Consider the following 23,362-nt stretch of genomic DNA (forward strand, 5'->3'; position numbering starts at 1 on the left):
CCACAGTCATTTAAAGTAAGCACTTCAAGAACTCTTGTGAGTTGAAGCTCTATAATCTTCGTGCCTACAGGGCTTTAAGGAGTGGAGGGACTCCACCTTCTAATCCCTCTTTCGTCCCTCACCCTCTTCAGCCTTCCCTGGAGGCAGGGAAGCAGGCCGGGTGGTCCCAGACTCCATCAAGTCTCAAGTCTTTCTCCTGCTGGAATTCCCTCCTGCCCGCACCCCTCCCCTTCCTGCCCACAAGACTGCAAGCCAGCACCTTGAGTGTCTCAGGGGAGGCGGAAGAATGGGATTATTCTGTCCTACAGATCTAGAGGCCCAGGTACAGAGAATGCCAGAGGCATTCACTCTCTGAGACTGTGTGGCCTGGGAAGAAGAAGGTGATAGGTCAGGGTCTTCCTCTTGTGCTTTAGGTACGATGGGTGGGGTTTTCACCAAATGTGTGTCTCAGTTCCACCGTTTGGCAGTATACCCTCTGTGTAAACTTCCCCGGGGAACGTCTACCTTTAAGATGTTGTAACCCCGTTTCTCCATTGAGCTGAAGTCTAGATGCTCTCCCCCAGGGTTGAGAAAGAAGCCGAACGTTAACGGTTCACATCCTGTCTTTTCTCAGCAGCCAGCAGAGCAGCCATGACGATGACTCTAGCAGGTTCCTGAGTCCTCGGGTGCGGGAAGAAAGGTAAGATCGCATGAGGAGGGAGAGATGGGAGCAGCGATTACAGTGGGTGGGGAAAATGTTTGAGGAAGATAGTGCTTCTGCCGCGAACGAGAACTGTGGGAAACTGCAGAGAAATAGGGGCCCGCCAGACCTCTGTGCTCAAACACGGCTTAGAAGGAGGATGCGCCCCCTCGACCCGAGTAGAGGGGACCGATTCTAAAGGCTTTTGGTGTCCAGCAGGGGAAGAAGTCAGTGTGTGGAAACCAAGTCCGTTGGGAAGATGTCAGAGTGGACTGGGCACCTGAGGCACACTCTAGAGGTCGGGTACGGTGTGGAGCGAGAGGGGAAAGGGTATTTTGTGCCCGAGGAAAACGGCGTGGCCGGGGATGCGTGTGTGGCATCAGAGTGGTACCTGAAAGGTGGGTTCGCCTCTTGGTGGGTGTCAACCAAAAGATACAACCAAGCTAAAGATCGGAGGAGGGAAGGAGTTATCCCAAAGCAGTGTTTCCCTCACAGCAAAACTGGGGAAGTTTTAAGCTAAGGGTATTCATGCATATTCATGAGGGGCTTGAGCTGAGGAGAATTCAGCATGAATTTGCGACAGAGGTCGACAGAGTTCAAGCGTTAGTTGATTGAGGTGAGGAGCGTGGACATCATCCTTCCGTCCTCCACCTGGGTGGGGGGCACGTGGGAGTCAGCATCATTAACCTGTTAACTTCTCCCACCTGGTTGGGGTTTCTGTATCTGCAAAACAGCTCAAGGATATTGTTGTGTGTATCCCTGGAGGGGGATCCAGGACCCTGCCCCAAGGCTGCACTATTGTTTCTTGACTGTTCCTCTCCTGTCGCCTCCGTATCCCCTCCCTTCCCTGATTAGCAACTGTTTGAACCTGCCCGCTGGAACTCAGGGAAGGTCATGGAGGCTGAATGAAGCCTATTTCCTGTAATCAAGAAGTGGGGGGCACAGAAAGGCTTTTGTGCCCCGGAGCCCCACAGGGTCCTGCCCGGTATCACTATCTGTTTGCAAGATGACAGCAGAACACCAGGATTGGAGTGGATGGTAGGTGTCAGAGGTTAACGGAGAATGAGGTGGGGTGTACAGGGGGCCCTGAGGATACGGAGGCTCCTGGATGCCCGTTTGAGGCTCTGAGGTGGGACTGGGGCTGTGGGCCCCAGGTGGCATCTGCGGCATGGAGCGCCTCTGAATGGTAGACAGAGGGAGCGGTCTGCTGCAGCAAGTTAAACTTCTGTGCCCAGCGAAGGTGGACCGTGCTGACCTTCACGGGAAGGGGGTCTCAGCAGGCAGGCCGCGGGGCTCTGCTTTTGGTCTAGCTCTGCTTATCATTTTCATCAACAAACCGGATGAAAATGCAGAAGGTACTGTTACCTCATTTGTCAAACTTATGGTGGCTGCTCAGCTGAGAGGGAGTAGAGAGAACACCAAGGACGATAGAGCCAAGACTTAGTATTATTTCAAACAGAACAGTAGGTGGAAACAACACGGAGTATTTTAAAAAAGGAAATGTGCAATTATATATTTATACATTTATATCAGAATAGTTTCTTGAGTGTAGGGTTACCACGGGGAGCCTAACTTGACAGGATTTCATGTGGAAAAGAACTTAAGGGTTACTTTTTAACCAGCCGCATATGAGCCAGTGATCTGAAGCAAGTACCAAATGATCTGTAAAAGTCTGAGTTCATTACTGGAAGGATGGAGCATGGATTTAAAAAAAAAAAAAGGTCTTACTGTAGTCTGTACTAGTTTGACCATATCGGATGTATTATCCTCCGTTCTTTGGAAAAGGATATTGATAAATTAGAGTTCAGAAAAGAATGATCAAGATGATAACTATGTGATTATAAGGATTGGTTGAAGCAAACAGGTTTAGCCTGGAAAAGAGAAGGTTTAGAATGACTATAGCAGCACTCTTTAAATATCTGAAAGCCTAAGAAATAGAACTAGAGGGGTAGGAGTTACAGCGAGAAGGATTTCAGCTCAGGATAAGAAAGAACTTTTCCATGACGAGAGCTGTACTGCAATGGAACAGGCCTTGTAAAGTAATGAACTATCTCCTCCCTACAGGTGTTCAGACAAAAGCTAGATGGTATGTCATGAAAAGGGTTTCATCCTGGGCAGGAGGGTGGGACCTTCCCTTTATTATGAGTTCTGCGCTAGTTCTCAGTTTTGTGCTTGTTACTAACCAAAATTAACGGTTCAGCTCATCAATTTAGGCAGAGGCATGGGGCCTCCAAGGGGCAAAGATTAATCACTCTTGTAAAGATGCTTTCATCAGTTATGATCTGATGGCAGTGCCCTCAGTCTCTAGAGTGGCCTTCGCTCTCTTTTCAGTGCTGTCTGGATTTCGACAACCATACTCTCAAAATTGGAAGGGTCCGTAGAGTTCCCCAGCAGAACTCCCTTCCCTGTGCTTGGGCGCCAAACATCTCTGGAAGCGTCCCGTCCATTTCTGATCATCATACCTTCAGCTGCTCCTCGTCTATCTGCCCTATGATTGGCAGCTCCTCGGGTCGCTCTGTTTTATCCCTGCTGCTTAGGGCATTCCTGGGAGAGATGAATAAGTGCCAAATTGTACATACTCTGCGATGCGTTTTTCCCAAGGCTGCTTGCTAACTGGAGAGAGCCCTGCCTTTTTGTTCAGTAGTTGGGATTGTATGCTGATAAAAATTATATTCTAGCTCCTTCTCTGCCCACTCCCCCAACCAAGTGAAATGTTATGGAGGGTCTCCCTTCCAAACCTCTGCCCAGAAAAATCCTCTAAATGTCTTCCCTGGTCCTTTCTTCTCCCTGGCCCACCGACAGCCCCCTGAACTCTTCATGGTGGATGTTGGATACAGTTCTGCACTAGCTCACCTTGGGCAGTATGGGAAACTGAGAGGGCTGGGATTAGAAGGATGCTTCTTGTGGCGGTCCCTGTGGACCCCTCCCCTCGAAACTCAGGACGGATGTGTGTTCCCCATGGCGTTCCTGAATGAATTCTTTTTTCCCTTCTCAGCCAGTGGGTTCTCCTGGAGAGAGCAAGTCCTCAGAGTGCTAATTAATCACTCAGCCCCAGCTCAGCACAAACCTTTACACCCTGCACCTAATCCTTCCTCTAACGTGTTTGCACCCAATTAAGAGACTCTCTGGGGCATTTTGGATCTTACTCTGTGATATCCTGACCTAGAGCAAGTGTGAGATCTGAGCCCTGTGGAGATTTTCTGCGGTGGTGGGGAATCTGGTTTGTGCCCTTTGCTCTGGGCCCAGTTTGATGGACAGCACACCCTGCTGGTTCCAGTGGCATTCCCCACACTGGCCAGGCCTTCCTGGACCAACAGATCATCTCATTTACTCTTTGCCCCTCCCCTGGGAAGCAGGTAGAGCAGGGCTGAAAATGGTCAAGTATGAAGTGGGTAATATGGACCCTTTTCTGTGGCCCCTCCTAATTCTCCAAACCATGTGGTCAATTACAGAATGAAGGATCGTTTCATAGAGCAGGCCAAAAAAAAAAAGTTTGATTTCCTCTGGTTTGTTTTGGTTTTGTTTTTTTAAAAAATTTACTTATTGTATTTATTTTATTTTTGGCTGCATTGGGCCTCCATTGCTGCACGGGGGCTTTCTCTAGTTGCGGCGTGCCGGCTTCTTATTGTGGTGGTTTCTCTCATTGCAGAGGTTTCTCTCATTGCAGAGCTCGGGCTCTAGGCGTGCGGGCTTCGGTAGTTGTGGCACGTGGGCTCAGTAGTTGTGGCTCGCGGGCTCTAGAGCACAGGCTCAGTAGTTGTGGTGCACAGGCTTAGTTGCTCTGCGGCATGTGGGATCTTCCCGGACCAGGGATCGAACCTGTGTCCCCTGCATTGGCAGGCAGATTCTTAACCACTGCGCCACCAGGGAAGTCCTGATTTCTTCTGTTTTAAAGATCAAAATTATAACCCTTTAGTACGAGATAACTTTCAACTGGTTAAATAAAACATTGATTTTTCTTTTTTCTTGTACAAGGTTCAGAATGGATATAATATTTAGAGACAAATAGCTACTCTACTGTAGTCTAAAAACAGTCCACAGGACTTCCCTGGTGGCTCAGTGGTTAAGAGTCTGCCTGCCAATGCAGGGTACACGGGTTCGAGCCCTGGTCTGGGAATATCCCACATGCACTGGAGCAGCTAAGCCCATGCACCACAACTGCTGAAGCCCGCACGCCGTAAACCCCACGAGCTACAACTACTGAGCCCACGTGCTGCAACTACTGAAGCCCGTGAGCCTAGAGCCAGTGCTCTGCAACAAGAGAAGCCACCACAATGAGAAGCCCGCGCACCGCAACAAAGAGTAGCCCCCGCTCACCACAACTAGAGGAAGCCCGGGCGCAGCAACGAAGACCCAATGCAACCAAAAAAAGGAAGAAGAGTCCACGTTACAGCAAAGAGGGAAATGCCTCAATAAGATATCCAAACTTAAGGGCTTCTAAGAATTGTGCTTTTCCTCATTCACATCAGTTTCTGTCCTGAAGGAAAAGAAGTCTTTGGGTAGGTGAGTGCAAGAGACGGTCATTTCCTGGGCAGGTGTGCATCAGGGAGAAGGGGCAGTTTGGGGAAAAGAATCAGTTTATTGGGAAACAGGGATTGTCTCAGAGATAGGAATAATCCCCTCAGGTTTCTGGTTGAAAGCAAAATAGATCTAACTTCCCCAAAGCGTGTATGTGTGTGCGATGGAATTTGGGACACTAATCCATTTTCATGCGTCGAGGTGAAGTCATGGGTGTACTTACAAAACACTAGTTCCCAGGTTCAGCCCAAACTGGAACTGTTGGTAAGGTTTCTGAGGTGCCCAGGTCTTTATTTATTTAGTACATTCACCCAGTGGCAGGACCTTTCATACAAAGCCAGGAGTGTAGAAAAAGGAGCTATTTTTACTAAGGACCGTTTATGTACAGGATGTTAGTTTCAACAGAACGTGGTCTCAGTTGACCAGGAAGCCTTTTCGTGGTAGGAAAATGAGACGTGGAGAGGGCTGGAGTGTAACTGAGGGCCAAGGCAGGGCTCCATGCGTTCACGTACTCACTGCTGCATGCGGGCATGTGTGCCACAAACCTTTATTAAATGTCTTCAACATGCTGGAGCCTGCCTGAGTCCAGGCTGCAGCAGGAACAAGAGGCTTGCCCTGTGCCACTGGGCCCTGCGGTGTGCAGGAAAGAGTGAGAGTCTCAGTCAGCAGACATGGTTTTGTCTGCCTTCTTCCATATTGACTGTGCATTTTTAAAAGCATTTTCCTCAGCTTTACTGAACCTTAGCTTCCTCATTTGCAAAAGCCTTTTCCTGTAAAGAGTCCATGAGGTAACATGTGTAGAATGCCTGGTACTTAGCAGGTGCTCAGTGTGGTGGCTGCTGGTACTCTGATGGTTGCTTTTGGCTATCGTGAGTTTTTACTCTCACTCTCTTAGCCGATCTGTGTTCTGTCCTTGAAGAAGCAGAGACGGAAAGACTGTGTAGAATATTGATCATCTGCAAAATATCAGATATTGACTCTGAGGATAAACAGAGTAAGGCATGGTCTTTGCCCTCAGGAGCCTTCTTGTCTTATGGTAAGACATACCTGTAAGTAAGCAAGTCTAACGTAGTGTGATAATTGACAGATGGAAGTTTGTCTGATAGAATTTCGTTGTAGTGGAACTAAAGAATTTGTTGACTAATGCACCTAATCTGTGCAGTGAATCTTGCATATACTTTTAAATAAAACCCCTCAACAGCCCTATCAAATAGATGCTATTATAATCTTCATATTAGAGTTTAAGGAAACTGAGGCTCAGTGGAGTTAAGAAATTGGCCCAAGTAATGCAGGTACTCTGCTTGGGGCGAGGATTGGGGAGGAGGGAGAGAGAGGGCAGTGGTATCCAGAAAGACTCCACGGAGAGGGGGAGAGGGCTGTGCGTCAGCTGAGAGCTGCAAGGTGAGTAGGAGTCCGTCACATGGACAGCGTTCCCAGGCAAGGGAACAAGATGTACATAAGCATGGAGGCGTGAGAAAGCAAGGCATGTTCAGGAACGGCAAATACTTCAGTAGTGCTGCCGAGGATGTCCCAGGAGTGGGGGTAGCTAGCAAGCGGCTGGAAATCATCTTTGTACAGGTAAGCAGATGCCTGATCATGTCACATCCTGCCATGATAGAGTGACCCATATTTATAGATGGGGGAAGTGAGTGAGGGATTTGGAGGAAGGGGTACCCGAGTCTCTCCCAGATATTCTTGTGCGAAAAATCCTTTTCATCCTAGTGTGAGAGATGGATTCAAGGAACAAACACTGGAAGCAGATAGACAAGGAAGGGTACTGTGGCAATTGTCCACCCATTCGTTCCCTCACTGAATAAGGGATTTATTGAGCACATACTGTACGCTAGCTACTCTTCTGGGCATTGGTGGCTACAGCTATAAACAAGATAAATATTGTTTCTCCTTTCACGGTGCTTACTTTCTAGTGAGGGAAGATAGATAATAAACAAGAAAACGTCAAGTAGTAATAAGTGCTGTAGAGAAGATGAGGAAAGGTGAGGTGGTGGACCAAGGCTTTTTGGGACTACTGTGAGTTGGGTGGGAGGGACGGCTTACTGATGTGGTGAGATTTAAGGTGAGGCCAGATGGGCACATTTCTGAATTATGGTAGAAGAATAGAAAAGAGGACTTCTCTGTACCTCACTCTCCTCATCTATAAGATGGGTATAATAATAGGTCCTACCTCATAGGGTTGTTGAGAATGTTGAATGTGTATATGTGTGATGATTAGAACAGGAATGGTGCCTGGCGCATGGCTAGTATTATATATGTGCTTGCTATTATTGTTATTAATAATAATGCTGTTGTTACTAAAATACTGGGTAAAGTGGGAAGATTTGAGGAGCAGGGGTGGTAGTGAGTTTCATTTGGATGTGTGGAGTTTGAGCATGGAGTGTGCAGCTGGAGAGATACACTATGTCGTTGGCCACACCTGTTTGAAGCTCAGGAGACAGGACTAAAACTTCTTTAGTTTTGGAAATGAGAATATAGTTGAGGCCAAGAGTCTTAGAATGAGCAGAGTTTAAGCAGAAGATAAGGGAAGGAGGAATTTGCAAAAGATTGCCCACTGAAGCTAGGAGAACTAGGGGACAGAAATATCATAGAAGCAAGGAGGAAGAGACAAAGAGGGTAGAGATAGGTAAGAACTAAAAAGCATCTTCTGCCGTGGTAATTAGGAGGTCGTTGATAACCATAGAGCAGTTTTAGAAGAGAATATATGAGGGGAGGAAGGAGAGTCTGAATGTGGGGAATTTATTCTAGACATTTGCTTGGGAAGAAGAGAAATACAGATGGTACGTAGGGGTGTTTGGGGAGAAAGTTTATTTTAATATAGGGAGACACAGCACATTTTTAACCTCAAGTAGAAACCGGTAGGTCAGGGATGAGAATTTTAAAGAGGACATCATTCATTCATTCACTCAGTGAACACTTACCAGTTATGTACTATGTGTTCTACTCATCAAGTTCCCAGTCTTGTTGAGGAGACAGTGTTAACATAACTGAGTGTATAACAAAGAAAATACAAACTTGGATGTGTGTGTTGAAGGAGGGGAACATGGTGCCACGAGGGAGTGTATCAAATAAATTGGGCCTGGACTGAAGTGGGGTTGGTATGAGAGCGTGGTGGTTGATCTAAGGCCAGAAGGATGAGCCTGAGATGGGAGGGAAGCAGTGAGACGAGACAGATGAGATGAGATAAGATGAGAGGAGCTTGGTTGGCCACAACAAGGACTTGAGTCTTTATGCTCAGAGCACTAGGAAGTCATTGGAAGTCTTTATTTTTTTTAATTTTTAATTTTCATTGGAAGTCTTCAGAAGGGAGCTGACAGGGTCAGATTTGCATTCTGTAAAGATTGCAGCTCGGAGAAAGGATGCAGAGGATCAGCTGGGGCAGTTGGGAGGCTGTTACAATAGTCCAGGCAAAGGACTGAGTATTGGTAGCTTGGACTTGGGATGCTGGTTGTGGGGAAAAAAAAAAAAAAGATGAATTCAAGATACATGTTGGGGATAAAATGCCCACGACATGGTGATGCACTGGACGAAGGGTGTAAGAGAGAAGGGAGGTCTCCAGAGTTGATCCTGGGATTCCATCTTGCCCTGCTGGGGAGTGCCTCTGCTGAAAGATAGGGAAACGGGTTTGGAGGAGGCAAGAAAAGCTGGACCTAGATCACAGGTGAACGGATTAGCCTTGAATAGGAGAGAATAGTGGATGTGAGTGCAGGTGCGCTCACAGGTGATGTGGTAGGACAGTGAGGAGGTTAATAGCTATTTTCTCTGTGTGATAGGAAAAAGGATCATCTCGGAAGATCAAGGAAGGTGAATGGGAGTACTATGAGGCTGGGGCATCATTAATTTGGGGATTTCTTTTTTTTTTTTTTTTTTTTTTTTTTGCGGTACGCGGGCCTCTCACTGTCGTGGCCTCTCCCGTTGCGGAGCACAGGCTCCGGATGCGCAGGCTCAGCGGCCATGGCTCACGGGCCCAGCCGCTCCACGGCATGTGGGATCTTCCCGGACCGGGGCACGAACCCGCGTCCCCTGCATCGGCAGGCGGACTCTCAACCACTGTGCCACCAGGGAAGCCCTGGGGATTTCTTGTATCACCTCTTCTCTGACTAACTCAAAAGACGTTCAAGTCTTACATGTCTTACTGGAACGCACCCTCATTTCTCCCAGATAAGGAAGGGAAGGCAAGTTTAAGTTTCATCACGTCTATTTTCTGTGTGTAGTAGCGGGCTGTGTTTAATTATGCCGGACACTTGCCCCATGCTGTGCACTCTTTGGTTTACTTATCCATCTCCCCACTTGCCCATGAAACCCTGGAGAACAGAAACTGTATCTCTTATATCAGGCACAGAGTAAGTGCTCAGCAGCAGATATGTGTGGAATTTATGAATGAACAAACACAGAAACCAGGGCAATGGAATTTGAACCCCCGGAGCTGGAGCAAGGCCAGAAAGCAGGCCCACTCCTTCCAACTGAGGTCTGGCCAGCGGAATAGATAGCTTCCCACTAGAAGGAAAATGTTTTTAATTCTGTCCCAGAAATTGTCCCCAAGTTGCATATTTCCAGGGCACTCTAGCCCCGTCTACCTGCCGGGCCGCCAAATTCGCTGTGGCCCCGTGGACACAGAGGTGATGGCTCGGGTCAGCTCCCTCACCAGGAGGAAGGAGCCAGGAGTAGCAAACCCTCTGGGAGCAGTGCCCGTGGCCCTCCCCTCCTTCCAGCAGCTGACATCACATGCAGGTACAGCTCCATCCTCCCTGTCTGAGGACAAAGGAGGAGAGGAGACTGAGTGCCCAGAGCGCGTGGCCAGATGCGAGAGGATGGGGGAGGGCTCTGTGCAGAGCCCGGGTCGCAGGCAGGGGGCATCCCGGGAACACGGAGCCTGAGGCCGGGCCCTCCACCCGCCTGTGTTCTGTGTGAACACTAGGTCAGGCAGAGCTCAGGTGCAGGGGCCAGGTCGACAGCTGAAGGAGCTGCCCGGCTAGCAGCCCCAGAGTGAGCCTCCGGCCCCCCAGGTCCCTGTGGCCATGTGGCAGGCCCCCCGGTGAGCCCAGCATGGTCCAGAACCTGCGCTCCCCGACGGTCTCTTGCAGCACAGCTGTGAAGCAGGCCTGCCATCACCATGTCTCCTCCCTGAGGAAGAAGCTGTCCTTTCTACGAGCCAAGTAGGTGGCCGGGGGCCCTGGAGATCAGGGCACGAGGACTTGGCCCTTGGCTGGTTTGGGATGACCCAGGGCTGTTCACGGAGGTGGGAGTGCTTTGGGGTGTCTCCCACGTTTGGGGATATTGCAGTTCCTTGCTAGTGACAGGCCCGCAAGAGGGAGAGTGCTCTGTTGCCAGAGGCTGAAGGGGAAGGGGAAGGGGTGGGGCATGAACGAGGCTGCGTGCTCCTCAGTGGACGGCGTGCTTGACTGGGCCTCGCCGCGTCGTCTCCAAGGCGCTTCCGTGGCTCTCTGGGTTCTTCATACCAGGGGGCACTCTTTTCCTCTCTGATGGCGAATTACTTCAGCTGGTAAAGAACTTGGAGGTCCCAAGAGAAAGGTGCTGAAGAGAATGGTGTGTTCTGCCTGGTTTTGGGTTCTCTCATGTCTTTGTGGGTGTTGATTCCCTTCCAGTGATAGGGACCTATGGATAGGGACCTTTGGGGGTGGTGCCTTTGTGTGTTCACACCTCATATCCACTCATTTGGGACTTTGCTTGAGCAGCTGCCAGGGAGATCTGAGCATAAACCAGGTGTGGGGCTCTCTTCCCTAACGTGGGCCCTGAACCTGGCAGAATCGTGGGGCGGTGTTTCCTTGCCAGACACGCTATGCCTTGGCCTTTGTGACAAGCAGAGGGGAGGAGGTTTTCTGGAGGAGAAGGAGCTGCAACCTCTAGGATCAGAGTTAAATTCAGGGGCTGGCAGGCATCGGAGAGAGAGGTGCATGTAAACTTACAGGCAGTTTTGTTTTGAAGAGAAGCAGCAGCGAGGAAGAGGACAGATGGGACAGATGGGGTGAGGGGAGGACAGGAAGAAGAAAGGCAGTGAGAGGCTCAGTGGATCTCAAAGGTAGGTAGGGGCTCGAAGGTGGTTGGTGACGATCACAGTTCTCTCACACACACACACGCCCAGGCACAGACGCCCACAGGTGTGCAGCCGTCGTTGACGAGGGTTCTCTCCCCAGGGTGCTGTCAGGCGGAGGCTGAGGGTGGTGAACAGAAACCCAGTCTGCACCCTTAGGAGGTGGCTCCTTGGGCCCCGACGACCCAGCGCTGTGGCCCTGCAGCCGGCCCCCAGCAGGGCATGGCAGCACCAGAGAGTCTCTGATCCTGTGGTGCTGGCGTCAGGGACAGGAATCTGTGCAGCGGTCACGTGGGACTCAGGACCCTGCTTTGAAGGTGAAGGAGTGACCTCAGGTTAAATCCTGGCTCTACCACTTACTGGCTGTGGGCTGTGGTGCTTTCACAACGTTTTATCCTCTCCGAGCCTGCTTCCTTCTTTGAAAATGGAGATAATTGTACCTACTTTGTGGAGCTTGGGGGGATCAAAATGAGAAAAAAGGGGAAAAACACTTGGCATTGTGTCTGACGTGCAGTAAATGGTAGCTTCTGTTAGAGTTACTGTCAGCAAACTGTTGGCTCGGGCCACGCCTGGGAGGTGAGTGGAAGTAAGTTCTCAGAGAACCGTAGCTGGAGATTTGGTTAGAGTGAGTTCAGGAGAGGTGACGTTTGATGACTCCTCAGTCGCCCGGGAAAGCCAGTCACATCAACTCCGGCCCCCACTCCCCCGCAGCTTCCTTTCCGTCTTAGCACTAATGGTGTCATAATTGTATTTATTTGTTGACTTGGTTGTTGTCTGTCTCCCCCGCTCGTCCTAATCTCCATGAGAGCAGGGACCGCCTTTGTTTTATTTGCTAGTGTGTACCCAGCACTCAGCACGGAGCCTGACACATGGTAGGCGCTCAGCAAATATCTGTTCCGTGAATACGTGTGTAAGGCTTTGCTAGCTCTGATGTTCTATGATCATGGGATTCTGTGACTATGGCCCAGAAGGAGGGCCGCTGTGGCCCTAATGAATGCATCTGTTAACCGTTGTGACAGTTTCATGGTCCTGGAAATGGTTTGATCCGTGTGCCCCTTTTTCTGATTCACATACACGTGTGCTTAGAGGATGGTGCGGTCTTGTGGCAGCACATAGGCGTTTGGATAGTAGAGGAGAACTTATTTTAGGTCTGGGCTAAGCTCTGACTTTGGGGGGCAGGGTGCTTCTGCCTTCCCCTCCCGCCCGAGTTCCCAGTTTGTAGCTTCCCTCCGGCTGCTTCTGTTGCTGTCAGCAGAACTGTCTGCAGGTGTAACTATCACCTGCTTTGCGTTTCTCCTACTCCAGCATTTCTCCCTTTCTGCCTGAGAAAGCGGGGTTATTAATTATAGCTCAGCAAACCACTCTCTCTCTGAGGATGCCATAGTTGGGATTTAGATTGGGGCAACTGGCAGGATGAACGGTAAATTTCGTCCCCCAGCGTCTCCACTTCCTACTGGGAGAAATAGTATCCTCCTACCAGCCAGGGTGAAGAAGGAACGTGAGTGGGTGACAGCTCGGGGCTCAGGCCCGGACTCCGCCCGCAGGCTTGCTCTGCTCTGCACGGCATTCTTTCCTCCCTCTTACACGAGGGCTGAGATGCAGTCGGAGGCCCAAAACCCTGGGTTCTCTTCTTAACTGGTCACTGAGGAATAACGTAAGCTCAGAGCAGGTATTTACAGAGGCCACTCCTTGCTTTGAAGCAGTCGTTGTACCAGAAGCTGATACTCCAGCTTGGTCGCAAATCCCCATCAGTAAACATTTTCTGAGCGGTACCACCAATGTCATGTGTAAACGTATTTACGTAAGTTGTATGCGTGCACTGCTGTATGAAGTATTTTGTATATTATATAATTGAGTAGACATTTTTAAAGGATGAGCTAAAAAGAAGTATAAATATAAGTTCTCATATTTTCTTCCTGCACTGCATGAGTAAGCGTTCATATCCCCTTGATAATGAGCCTCCAGCTTGGGAGACCAGGGTTGTAAGGCAGTGGTCCTCAGCCTTTGAGCGGGTGTCAGAATCACTTGCAGAACTCATTCAGCATGCACATTTCTGGGCCCCTCTCTCTGATTCTGAGCCTCTAGGAATTTGCACAGATAACACATACCCCAAGTGATTTCCATGTCGGTGGTGTTTGAGAAACACACTTCGTAGCCTGAAACCTTCTAGCTGGTATCAAGCACCCAATTTAATAGGCCTGGGCCAGGGAGAGCCTAGCTGTCCCAGTCCTGGCTTGTGACATCAGTTTTAGGGAACCTCTGGCAGACCCTCGGTGCCTTTTTACCCAGCTTGGGATGCTGGCGTCAGTGCATGGCTTCTATTTTTCCCTTATCCTCTGCGTAGCCCAAGCATCACCATTGTGCAGTGAGGAGAAAGAAAGGTGGGTGGGTTGGGCTGTGTAGTTAATCATTTCATCTTATCTGTCATCACTTTTCAGGTTGCTCAGTGCCTCTTTTCTTTTTATCCTCAGGCAGGGGAGCCACAAGCAGTTAACTGCTTGGGGCTCCCTCCCTCTCTTTGCCAGTCCTCCTTAATCCGAAGGGGCAACTCTTGCATTGAGATGCAGAGAAACGCATTGCAACCCTGGTTCAGAATGGCCCTCCTCCTGCCGGCTGCAGGGAAGGGGCTGAGGGAGTGGAGGCATTCTGAGTACCACCCCGCCTGCCCATACATAAACACAGAAGTTCCCCTTGTCATTCTTTGTGTGAGTGTGGTGGGTGAGTTAGTAAGTAGAATTCGGGGTTGGACTTTAGAAACTCTTAGTTTATTAGTTTGGCTCCACGCCTTAGACTTGCTTTGGGCTCCACAAAGTGGACAGTTTCACCGGCTCACCTCCTTTCCCTCTGGAAGTGAAACAACTATTATCCATGTTTTCTTTTCCTGGCATCTTAAACAACGGGTGGATTCTCTTCCGGCTGAGAGTTGACATCAGTTGTCCTTGTAAATAGGGTACAGAACAGAGATCTACAGAAGGAGCCCTTAAGAAGGAATTTAAGGGGCCAGACACTCTCTACTCCTTCCTAATTGATGAATTTCTTCTTCACTCTCTATGTCAAGTGGTTTTCTGCCTCTCTATGAATAACTTCCATAATGGGAAATTGACTAAGGAGATTAATTGGGGTCTTTTTCAGTGAAGAAATCTATAATTATAAGAAACTACTGCAAATCTACAAATGAGAAGAGCAAAGGCAAGACAGCACAGAATGTCTGTGTACTTAGTTTGTGGGCACAGTATCAGTTCTGAGGTATTATTTGTTATTACTAAGAATAGCTTCTATTTTGAGAGCTTATTCTGTGCTCGATGCTGTGCTTATTTTATCATATTAGCGACCCAGGAAGGGAAGTTACTTCTCTACCCATTTTCTAGATAAGGCAAAGTCCATTGCCTTTCCTTGTAACGTGGCAGAGCTGAGATTTGACTCCAGAGCTCAAGTTTTTATTTGCAGTGCTTTAGGACTTCCCGTTGAGAAAGGATACATGGGGGGGATCCAGTGCGGGACCTTCTGCTTTTCCTTATATCTGATGGGTCTGTCTTTCCCAGCTTGCTAGAATTGAAGCTCCGGATGTGGAGGTGTATGAGCCAGTCTACTAATGAAGATTATCTCTCGGAAAGCTTCAAAACCAGACAGAACAGGAAACAAACAGGGAGAGGATAGACCCCAGTGATTCTGAATGATGCAGTTAAATGTGCCTGAAGGCCAAATAGGTTTTTTCTTTTTTAATCTTAATCTTGAGTATGTTTCCTATGCCTTGTTCATTTTGAGAAGTGCCTTAGGATTTTATATGTACAAAGGTTCCAGTACACCTCTTTGTTTGACAGTATCTCTTTCTGAAACTTTCTTTCGGTTTCACTGTTATGCCTAAACTGCAGAACGGAGCCATTGTTACTCTTACGTCTCTGCAGGTACCAGCTGAAGCCCCTGTAGGCATCTGCAGGGCCTGCAAAAAATCACCTTCCCTCTGGGCTCGCCAGCACCCCCTGCTGGTGGTGGCTTTGCCAGGAGAGGAGGGAGTGGTCATCTGATCCCTCAGTAATGAGATCGGCTGTGAGTCAGCAGGCAGAGAAGGCTAAGGGAGTGGCCTGGACTCCACTTCTTCAGTTGTGGAAGGCAGGGGTGTTTGCCTGGCAGGACAGCTCCCACCTCGTAGGAAGAGAGGACACTGGGGGGGGGGAGGGAACTGCCAGTGCAAAGGAAGAATCGCTGGTTGGCGTTGCTGTGCAGACAGGTTTGTATGTTCTTCTTAGACCCTCTGCTCAGATTCCTCGGGGACCCACGAGTTCTTCCTTGGACATTTAAGTAGCATGCTCCTTGGTCATTCTTTTCTTTCCCACCCCACGAGCTTCCATAGCTTCATGGTCTGTTTGTTTTCTGGATGTAAGCGCTGCAGTGGCAGCTCAAAGGATAGATGGGAGCCAGTGACCTTCAGAAGACAAGCTGAGGACAGTCTGGAGAGGGTGGTGGGCTCTGGAAGCATTCCCCTCCACGTCTGCCCTCGTGTGCTGCCGGCTCGCATCTCCTCCCCAGCCCCTGGCCCAGGGATTGGCGCACATCTGTATCTGCCTCTTTCAGCTTTGTTCCCAGTCCTCTGGGAGAAACCTGGGATGCAGAGGCGGACACTGGGAGACTTCCTCTCAGCTTCCCCCTTACCTCTCCCACGCGCCTGGCCTGGCAGCTGCAGAGCACAATGGGGGAGTGAAACACTCCTCAGCAGCGCCCCTACAGCTCCCAGCCCCGTCCCCCCAAGGCTGCTGCCGCTCACTGGACTGCCCAGGGGTCTTGTGACCTATGTCACCTTATCTTGTTTTTTGCTCAGTTTCAACAGTAGTCCACTAGTGGGTCCCGAGTCCAGCGTCCAGTGATGTCCCAGTGGCATTCAGACGGCCCCAACCTCTCCCGCACCGGCTCTTCCACCAGCGCCCACCTCCATCTGCAGTAGAGTCTTTGGTTGTACAATGGAAACGTGTGTGGCTCCCGTTTACCATGTACCGTAAAAAGGTCAGGCAGCGTGACTGGCTCTCTCCGCGCTCCGCTCCCTGCTGACCCCCTGCTCAGTTAATCCTGTGGCTTCTCATCTGTTCTCACCCTGACCCCGATGCGAAAGTCTCTGACATCCTCTGCCGCCCCGCTGTAGGTCTTTTGTGAAAATTGGTACAGGCACAGGAGTAAACCTCCAGGGCAGGGAGTGGGAGGATTATCCACCTGAGGCATTTATGAGCCTTTCCATTTTTGAAGCACTTACACAAATCTGTCATGTGGAAGTCTAGTTCAGGGACCAGCTGCTGGCTGGAGGTGGTGTGACTGGGGCGGGTGGGGGGAGGGGGGGTGGTCAGGGCAGGAGTTGTGTAACCAGACCAGTGCCAGCTTTGCATTGGCGCCAAGTGCAGATGGCTCGGAGGTTTGGGGGAGCTCGGAGCGTTCCCATGGTTCCCAGCCCCCTGAGTACCCTTCAGATAGTAATCATAAAGGCGACGTTATTTCAGTTAACCTTTGTTGAACGTGCCTATTATGTGTCAGTCACTGTGCTCTTGTTTAAATTTCCCCATTTTCCTATCCAGTAGTATAACTATTGCCTCCATTTTATAGACGAGAAAACTGAGGCTTAGAGAGGTGTCGTAACTTGCATGAGAGCGCACAGCTGCTAAATGATGGGCTGGAATTGGAACCCAGGTCATCTGACTCTGGGTTTTAAGCACTATGCAACACTGCCCCGTCCAGTTCTAGAGGATGATGTCCAGGCGCTATCACTGATATTCCTGTTGCTTGCGAGGTCCCAGGAAGTGCTAGCGGCTGAGGGAGGTGGGTTTCCCGAGGAGCTATAGTGTGAACCGAAGCAGAGACCTCCAAGTCTGGCCTGAGCTGTGGGCTTCCCTAGGGGCGCCAATGGGGGAGGCGGGCGGCCTGACACTGTCCCTTCCTGCCAGCAGAGGGTGCATTCCTGGAGGGGACTGGCCCCTGGCTGTTTCCTTTCCTCCTAGAACCTGAATCTCCTTCTCTCCTTGCCCTGACTCGTCAGAAGCTCCTCCACCCCAGCCCTCCCACGCCTGACATCACCAGAGAGCAGTTCAGCTGTGTGAGACCAAGTCAGCCTTGAACCTTGCAGGGTTAGCTGCCGTCTCCCTAGTTTCCCTTGTGCGTGGCTGTTTTTCTCCAGCCACAGCTCCTCTCAGACGCTTCGGTCAGACGCCGTCATGGAAATTTCCACTTTGAGCTTGTAGTTGCCTGGTCTCCTTTCTCCTCCCACTTCCAACTCGATCAGTTTCCTGATTTTCTTTGTGCATCTTCCTTTCCCTTCTTATTTTCATTTGGACTCTTTCCTTGTTCTTTGATGGCTTTTCCCCCAAAACTCCTCTACATGCCCCCACAGTGTCCACTACCCTTCAGCATTACCTGGAAGTGTCTCCCCTTGGTCTTTCCCTGATTTCTTTTCTGCCTTTTCCTTGTTATAATGACGCTCTCACCCCGCTGGTTCTAACGCCTTTATTCACCTGAAAAAAGCAAGTGGGTTTGTTTTCTGTCCAGTCTACCTCTACCGTCATCAACAGGGTCTTAAAATTTCATGCTCTGCGGGGGAGAGGTCATATGGATGACGGAAGACAGGAGGTGAACCACTGAATTAAAAAAAAAAAAAAAGCTCAATGTTTAAGTAGTATTTACTGTGTGCCAGGCACAATTCTAAGCCCTTTCCGTCTGTTATCACATTTAATCCTCATAGGCGCCGATGAGTTGAGGAATAACATCCCCTGTCTTACAGATGAGGAAATGGGGGCACAGAGAGGCCAAGTAACATGCCCAAGGTTACACAGGCGGTGGGTAGTTGAGTCAGAATTCAGACCTAAGCAGGATGACTTGAGAGGCAGGCTGTCCATCAGGATCAACTAACTGCCTCTAAGTGTTGATGGCCAACAAGCACAAGAGAGGAGACGGCACCTTGCAACCCCTCAGACTCGCACAGTCACACGGCAGGATCATGGCAACTCACACACTCTGCCCCTGTTCACTTTCACCCTGCCTCCCTCTTTCTGTCTCTTCTCTCAGAAGAAACTGCCGTTTTCTGTGTTCGGGGAGAGAAGACATCAAGTGACCTCTCAAGGTCTGTCGTGCTGGGAGACTCTCCCTGCTTCATCCCTGTCTTTTCAGTTTACAAGCATCAGTCAGAGAAGGGATTTCACCTTTCTGGCAAAAAGGCACCCGATCTGTGTTTGTGGTCTCAGGACGGGCAGAGTGATCGGGCTGCACATTTCATAAGCAGTGCAGATGAGGCCATCCCACTGCCCCTCACTCGGAGAGCCGCACACGCCACAGCACAGCAGGCAACGCTGATCCCACCAGGCTTTGAAACAGCCTTGCCCGCTTTCCTGGCAGAGCTTCCCACCCACAGCTGCCAGAGGAAGGGCTTCCTGAAGGTGCAGCGTCAGCCTCTGAGCTGTCCTCCGGGAACTGGGTGCCTGGACTCCCCACCACAGCTTGAGTGGCCCCAGCCCATAGTCACTGTAGCCTCTTTTCAAGCATTTGGGTTATTTTTTCCCCCCACTTTCTTAACTTTATACCTAAGTACAGTGATTAAGGAGTTAGAATGTAATACGTAGGGTAAAGTAATTAGTACGAATAATTGCCCTGGAGAGAAAATGGCATGATGACGTTATAAAGGGGCTCCCCCCGCCCCCCCCCCCCACCCTTTCTCTGCCTGCCTGTCTGTCTGTCTGTCTTTTCACTAAATGTTAGGCAAAATGGAAGGAGATTATAGCAGCTGTAGAAGAGAGAGCTTCTGGTCTCTAGTTCAGAAGGCAAATTGCATGGAATAGAGGAGTGATTTATCCTATGAGGAATCATCTAGATCAGTTTCTCGCTGGGAAGTAGCAGAGGTGCAGATTCGATGGCTACTTAGATACCCTGCATTAGCTTTTCTTTCCTTTTTCCCTTCAGTGTCGTTCTCTTTTCCGTCTTTCTTCCTGGAGTTGTCTTTGGACTCTGGGACATAGTCCTCTTCTTCTCATTAAAGCCTAGCACTGTCCCCCACCTCCCACCCTGCCCCGTCTTCTAGGCTGTCTGTTCTATGGCTAATAGCGCTCTCTGTGCTGCTTTGCGTTCAGGACGTATGAATTGCTTTGTAAAATAGACGTGGATGCTCCTGGCGGAGCAGGTCTTCTCAATGCTGTCCTCCGCGTTCACCATCCAGGGCTGTGTGACAGCTGGATGACTTTAAGCACTGAGTAGGTGAATGTGTGTGGTTATTTGGGAGACTGGGTGGAGTCCCGTTAACGTGGGTCTGATTGGTGTGTGAATCTGATGAAACAGAACATCCTCATTCGTGGGTACTAGGCTTCTGCTCTCCATCTGTCTGTACACTTGACTGTCAGCCCAGGAACGGAGAGGACTGAAGGCCACAGCGATAGCCAGAAGGCGCATTCCAGGCCTCTGAGCAGAGCTGACATGTGTGGGTCTGGCAGGGCCCTACACCTTTGTTATTGTTGTGGGCCTATGGTGGAATATCGCCGCTGCGGTACTAGCAAAGCCTCTTACCCACTTCAGGTTGACTGTATCTGTGACCACAGTTTAGGGCTTATAGAAACCAGGCAATGAGTTAATGAAAAACAATCCATGGGCCTAAATGATTTCCTGTTACTCTCATCCTCGTCCTTTTTCATCTAGGTTTATGGAACTTGGCGGCCCTTGGCTGATAAGAGTTAAGACGGGAAAGGGAAGGCAGGAGTGATACCTTCGGTATTTATGATGGCTGGAAAATAATGTACCTCCAGGAACCAGGATACACATCTTTTTTTCCTCCTTAATTTCAATCCTGATGGTTGACCAATTTGGTCAGGTGTCTTGGTCCACTTTCCTGCTTAAATAAAGCGATCATGAATGAATCTTTGGTGATTCTTTTTAAAAGCAGTTTCCATCAGACACGGGAGATTTGCTAAATGTATACAGTAACCTCTAGGCAGGCCTAAGATTTTTTTTTCCTAGTGTTTGATAGTGTATTTTCTAATTTGCCATCTTCCACAAAAAGGGGTGCCAAAGGGAAATTGTAAATTCACTGAGGTTTTATGTTCTTTTAGTCCATAGTCATGGGGAGCTGGAGTTGGGGGCAGGCTGAGGGGTGGGAAATTTGATAGTATGACATTTAGTTGAAGGGGATTTGGAGTCAGTGAACATGGGTTTGAGTCCCAGCTCTGCTGTGCTGTCTATGTGACCTTTGGGCAAGTCCCTTCAAGTCTCTGAATCTCAGTTTCATTATCTGTGAAATGGGGGAGACAATACTTACCTCAGTGGATGCCTGTGAATATCAAATGAGGTAATGGATTTGAAAACATGTAAATTATGTACCGATGGGAGTTGCTACTATTATTGTTCCTGCCAGACCCTAGGACGCTGGTAAAATAAACTGGTAGAATTGTTGATGTCGTCATTCTTTTGGAAAACTCTTTCCTTGGTGTGTTGGTTACCTGACTGCATGGATTCGTTGTGATGAAGTCAGGCTTGAACAGAAGCAGGTACTAGAAAGAATGAGGGCCAGTGCAGGTGGTAGTGGATGAGACCTCACGGTCACTGCCGTCTTTTTTCATTCCCTTATATTTGAATCTCTCCCTTTAACCCTTGCTTTGCTGGGTTTTCTGTGCTCTGGGAGCTGTGGGGATCAGAAGGTAAGGGGGAAATGAGGGCATCATTTCTCTCAGGAGCTCACCATCTCTGAGGGAAAATCTCTGTGGAATTGGGGAACAAGTGCTGGGAGACCTTTCTTTGACCCTTTTGCTTTTTGCTGGGCCTTGGTTTCCTTCTCCGTAAAAAGGAGCCGAAGCTTTAAGGTCTCATCCACCTGCAACCTTTTGTGGGTCTGAAATCATGGGCTTGAAGGAATGCATGTCCTTAACAGCAAGCCCAGGTCAGCACGTTAGGAGAGCTGACAGGGAGAACTGATGGAAGGAGGTACTTAGGGATGCCCGAGGATATCGACCTGCTTGTCCATAGGTTGTTCTCAGTGACTGGGAGAAATATCTGAAGATTCGAATGTGTCTGATTGAACTCTTTGACGGGAAGACCGGTGCTCCACCAGAGCACACAACCTGGTCTCCTTGCCGGTTTCAAGGAGGGGAGTGGCTCTTTTGCGTTCTTGCCGGTGCCGGCACCGGCAGACTCACGGAGGAATGGATGTATGCGCTGTGCTTTAAGTAGAGGTTCTGCACTTCCCTAGAAATGTGAGCAGGCTGTTCCCGCCTTCTCCTAGGGCCCGACATACTCTGACCCCACTCCCTGGCCGCCCCCGACTGCCACAGCCTATCCCAGGCCGCCCGAGTAAAATGGGCCACAGAGGAAGCGGTAGTCACTGCAGCAGAGCGGCCTGTCCCCGCTGGGCAGGAAACCTAGAGTGATGAATGGGGCCGGATGAAGTCATCCTGGTCCTCCAATCAGGCTGCTCCGAGAGAGCCAGGGGCCTCTGCAGATCCAGCCGGGCTGCCGGCTGCTCTCATGTACCTTTAGACAGAGGCTGTGAGTCTCTGGGAGTGGAGTGGGGGGGTGTGAACCGCCCGCTCTGGCTCCTGTGTAGGCCTCAGTCAGTCTGAATGTTATTGCAAGGTGAGTGGCTTCACCGGGCGCATTCCTCTCCCTCTGCGTTCTCGGCCTTGCCTGGCGGGCTCTGGCTTTGTGGCTCCGGCACCTCCTTGCACAGCACCTTCTGCTTCCATCTGAGTGCCTGTACCTTCTTCTTGAGGTTCTCACACCCGCCTCCGCACCGACCCCTAGCCTCCTCCCCTCCTGCCCGCCCCCAGCACTTGCTCAGCACCCGCCAGCCGGCCTCTTCCCACAAGCTCCCCTCTCTCTGACCCGTGGGTACCAGTTTGACCCGGTGATGGGAGGGCAGGGCCTCCACCTCTGTGTGCTCTCCCCCAGCAGGGGGAGCCCTGGTGAGACCCGCACTTGCCTCCTGGGAAGAAGTACCAGGCAAGGGGAGACGCCCCCTGACTCAGCCTGGTGTGGGCATCTGTGGGAACACAAGCAGGCCCCTGACTTGCTGGGGACCCCGAGGCCCTTTGCTCTCCCCCCCAGCAGAGGAGGTCCCGGGGCCAAAGCTTAGAACTAGGTCTCGTTTCCCCCGATCTTCCAGAGGGGTGGTTGGTTCTTTCCGGGTGGACCTTTGTGACTCTGCCTTTTCTCTCCGGATGGTACCGCTGCTCCTTAGGCCAAGCTGAGATCATGGAGCCGGCTGATATGGCGACAGCAAAGGTAGGATGGAAATGCTGCCGGCCTCACTGTGCGTAAGTGGCTTCGCTTGGCAAGTTCTGCCTTTGGTTCACTTTTCTCTCCCCTCCTCTCCCTCAGCCCACCAGTCCGGAGCATCCAGGGGCTGTGTCAGAGTGGAGGGAAACGGTGCGAGAAGGAGGACCTCAGGGGAGGGGAGGAAGGCCGGGCCCTCCTAGGCACACTCCTCACCTGTGTGTGCCTGGAAGCCTGGTAGGCGGGGGCGGTGACCTGTAGCTTTGTCTGCGCTGACCCGTGTGTCTGTCTTTCTCGATAGCTTTGCCTTGGTTTTCCTTTATCTTTACCGTGTCTCTTTTCAGCCGCCCCCTCCCTTATCCTCTCTGTCTTCTTCCTCTGCCTCTTCCCCACGCTGCAGTGCTCTCTTAACCCATCTGTGCCATCTCCACACTTTCACCCTCTGTTTGCTTCTCTTTTCCCTCTGCCTGCTGTGTAAGGAATGGGTGGGGTCGGTGTGGGATGGACAGTCTTGAGAGCAGAGACTGCCTCTCATCCTGCAGCAGATGTTGGCCTTGGGATTGGTGAGGTGGCCTTGGGATTTGGCTCTGAGTGGCAGATGCGGCAGCTGTCCCCTCCCACCGCTCATCTGAAGCCCCAATGGAAGTGCGGGTCTGGGCACCTCTAGGGAACGGTGCCCGGGTGCTGTGTTGCACGCACCCTGTAGGCACGCTAGAGGGCGTCCCTGAGATAGGTTTCTGATGTCTCCTGACTCCTGCTTGCAATTTGAAATTTGTTTTTCTGTGCATTCTTCCAAACAAGGAGCTAGAGCCATTGAGAGTGGATGGGGGACTCAAGCAGGCTGAGTTTGTAAGCCGCAGCCCCTGTGTACAGGGAGAGAGACC

The 23,362-nt window shown here is 50.4% G+C and overlaps 1 protein-coding gene across 2 annotated transcripts in view; it reads left to right on the forward strand.

The window, feature by feature from the left end:
- Positions 1-23,362, forward strand: part of GRAMD1B (GRAM domain containing 1B) — a 177,160-nt gene that overhangs the window by 40,798 nt on the left and 113,000 nt on the right. For both annotated transcript variants that reach the window (XM_060160638.1, XM_060160639.1), the window contains exon 2: positions 614-679. In XM_060160638.1, coding sequence (XP_060016621.1) covers positions 614-679 — 66 coding nt within the window. The remainder of the gene's footprint in view (positions 1-613; positions 680-23,362) is intronic.

Source organism: Lagenorhynchus albirostris, chromosome 9 (genome assembly GCF_949774975.1).
Source record: "Lagenorhynchus albirostris chromosome 9, mLagAlb1.1, whole genome shotgun sequence".
NCBI lineage: Eukaryota > Metazoa > Chordata > Mammalia > Artiodactyla > Delphinidae > Lagenorhynchus > Lagenorhynchus albirostris.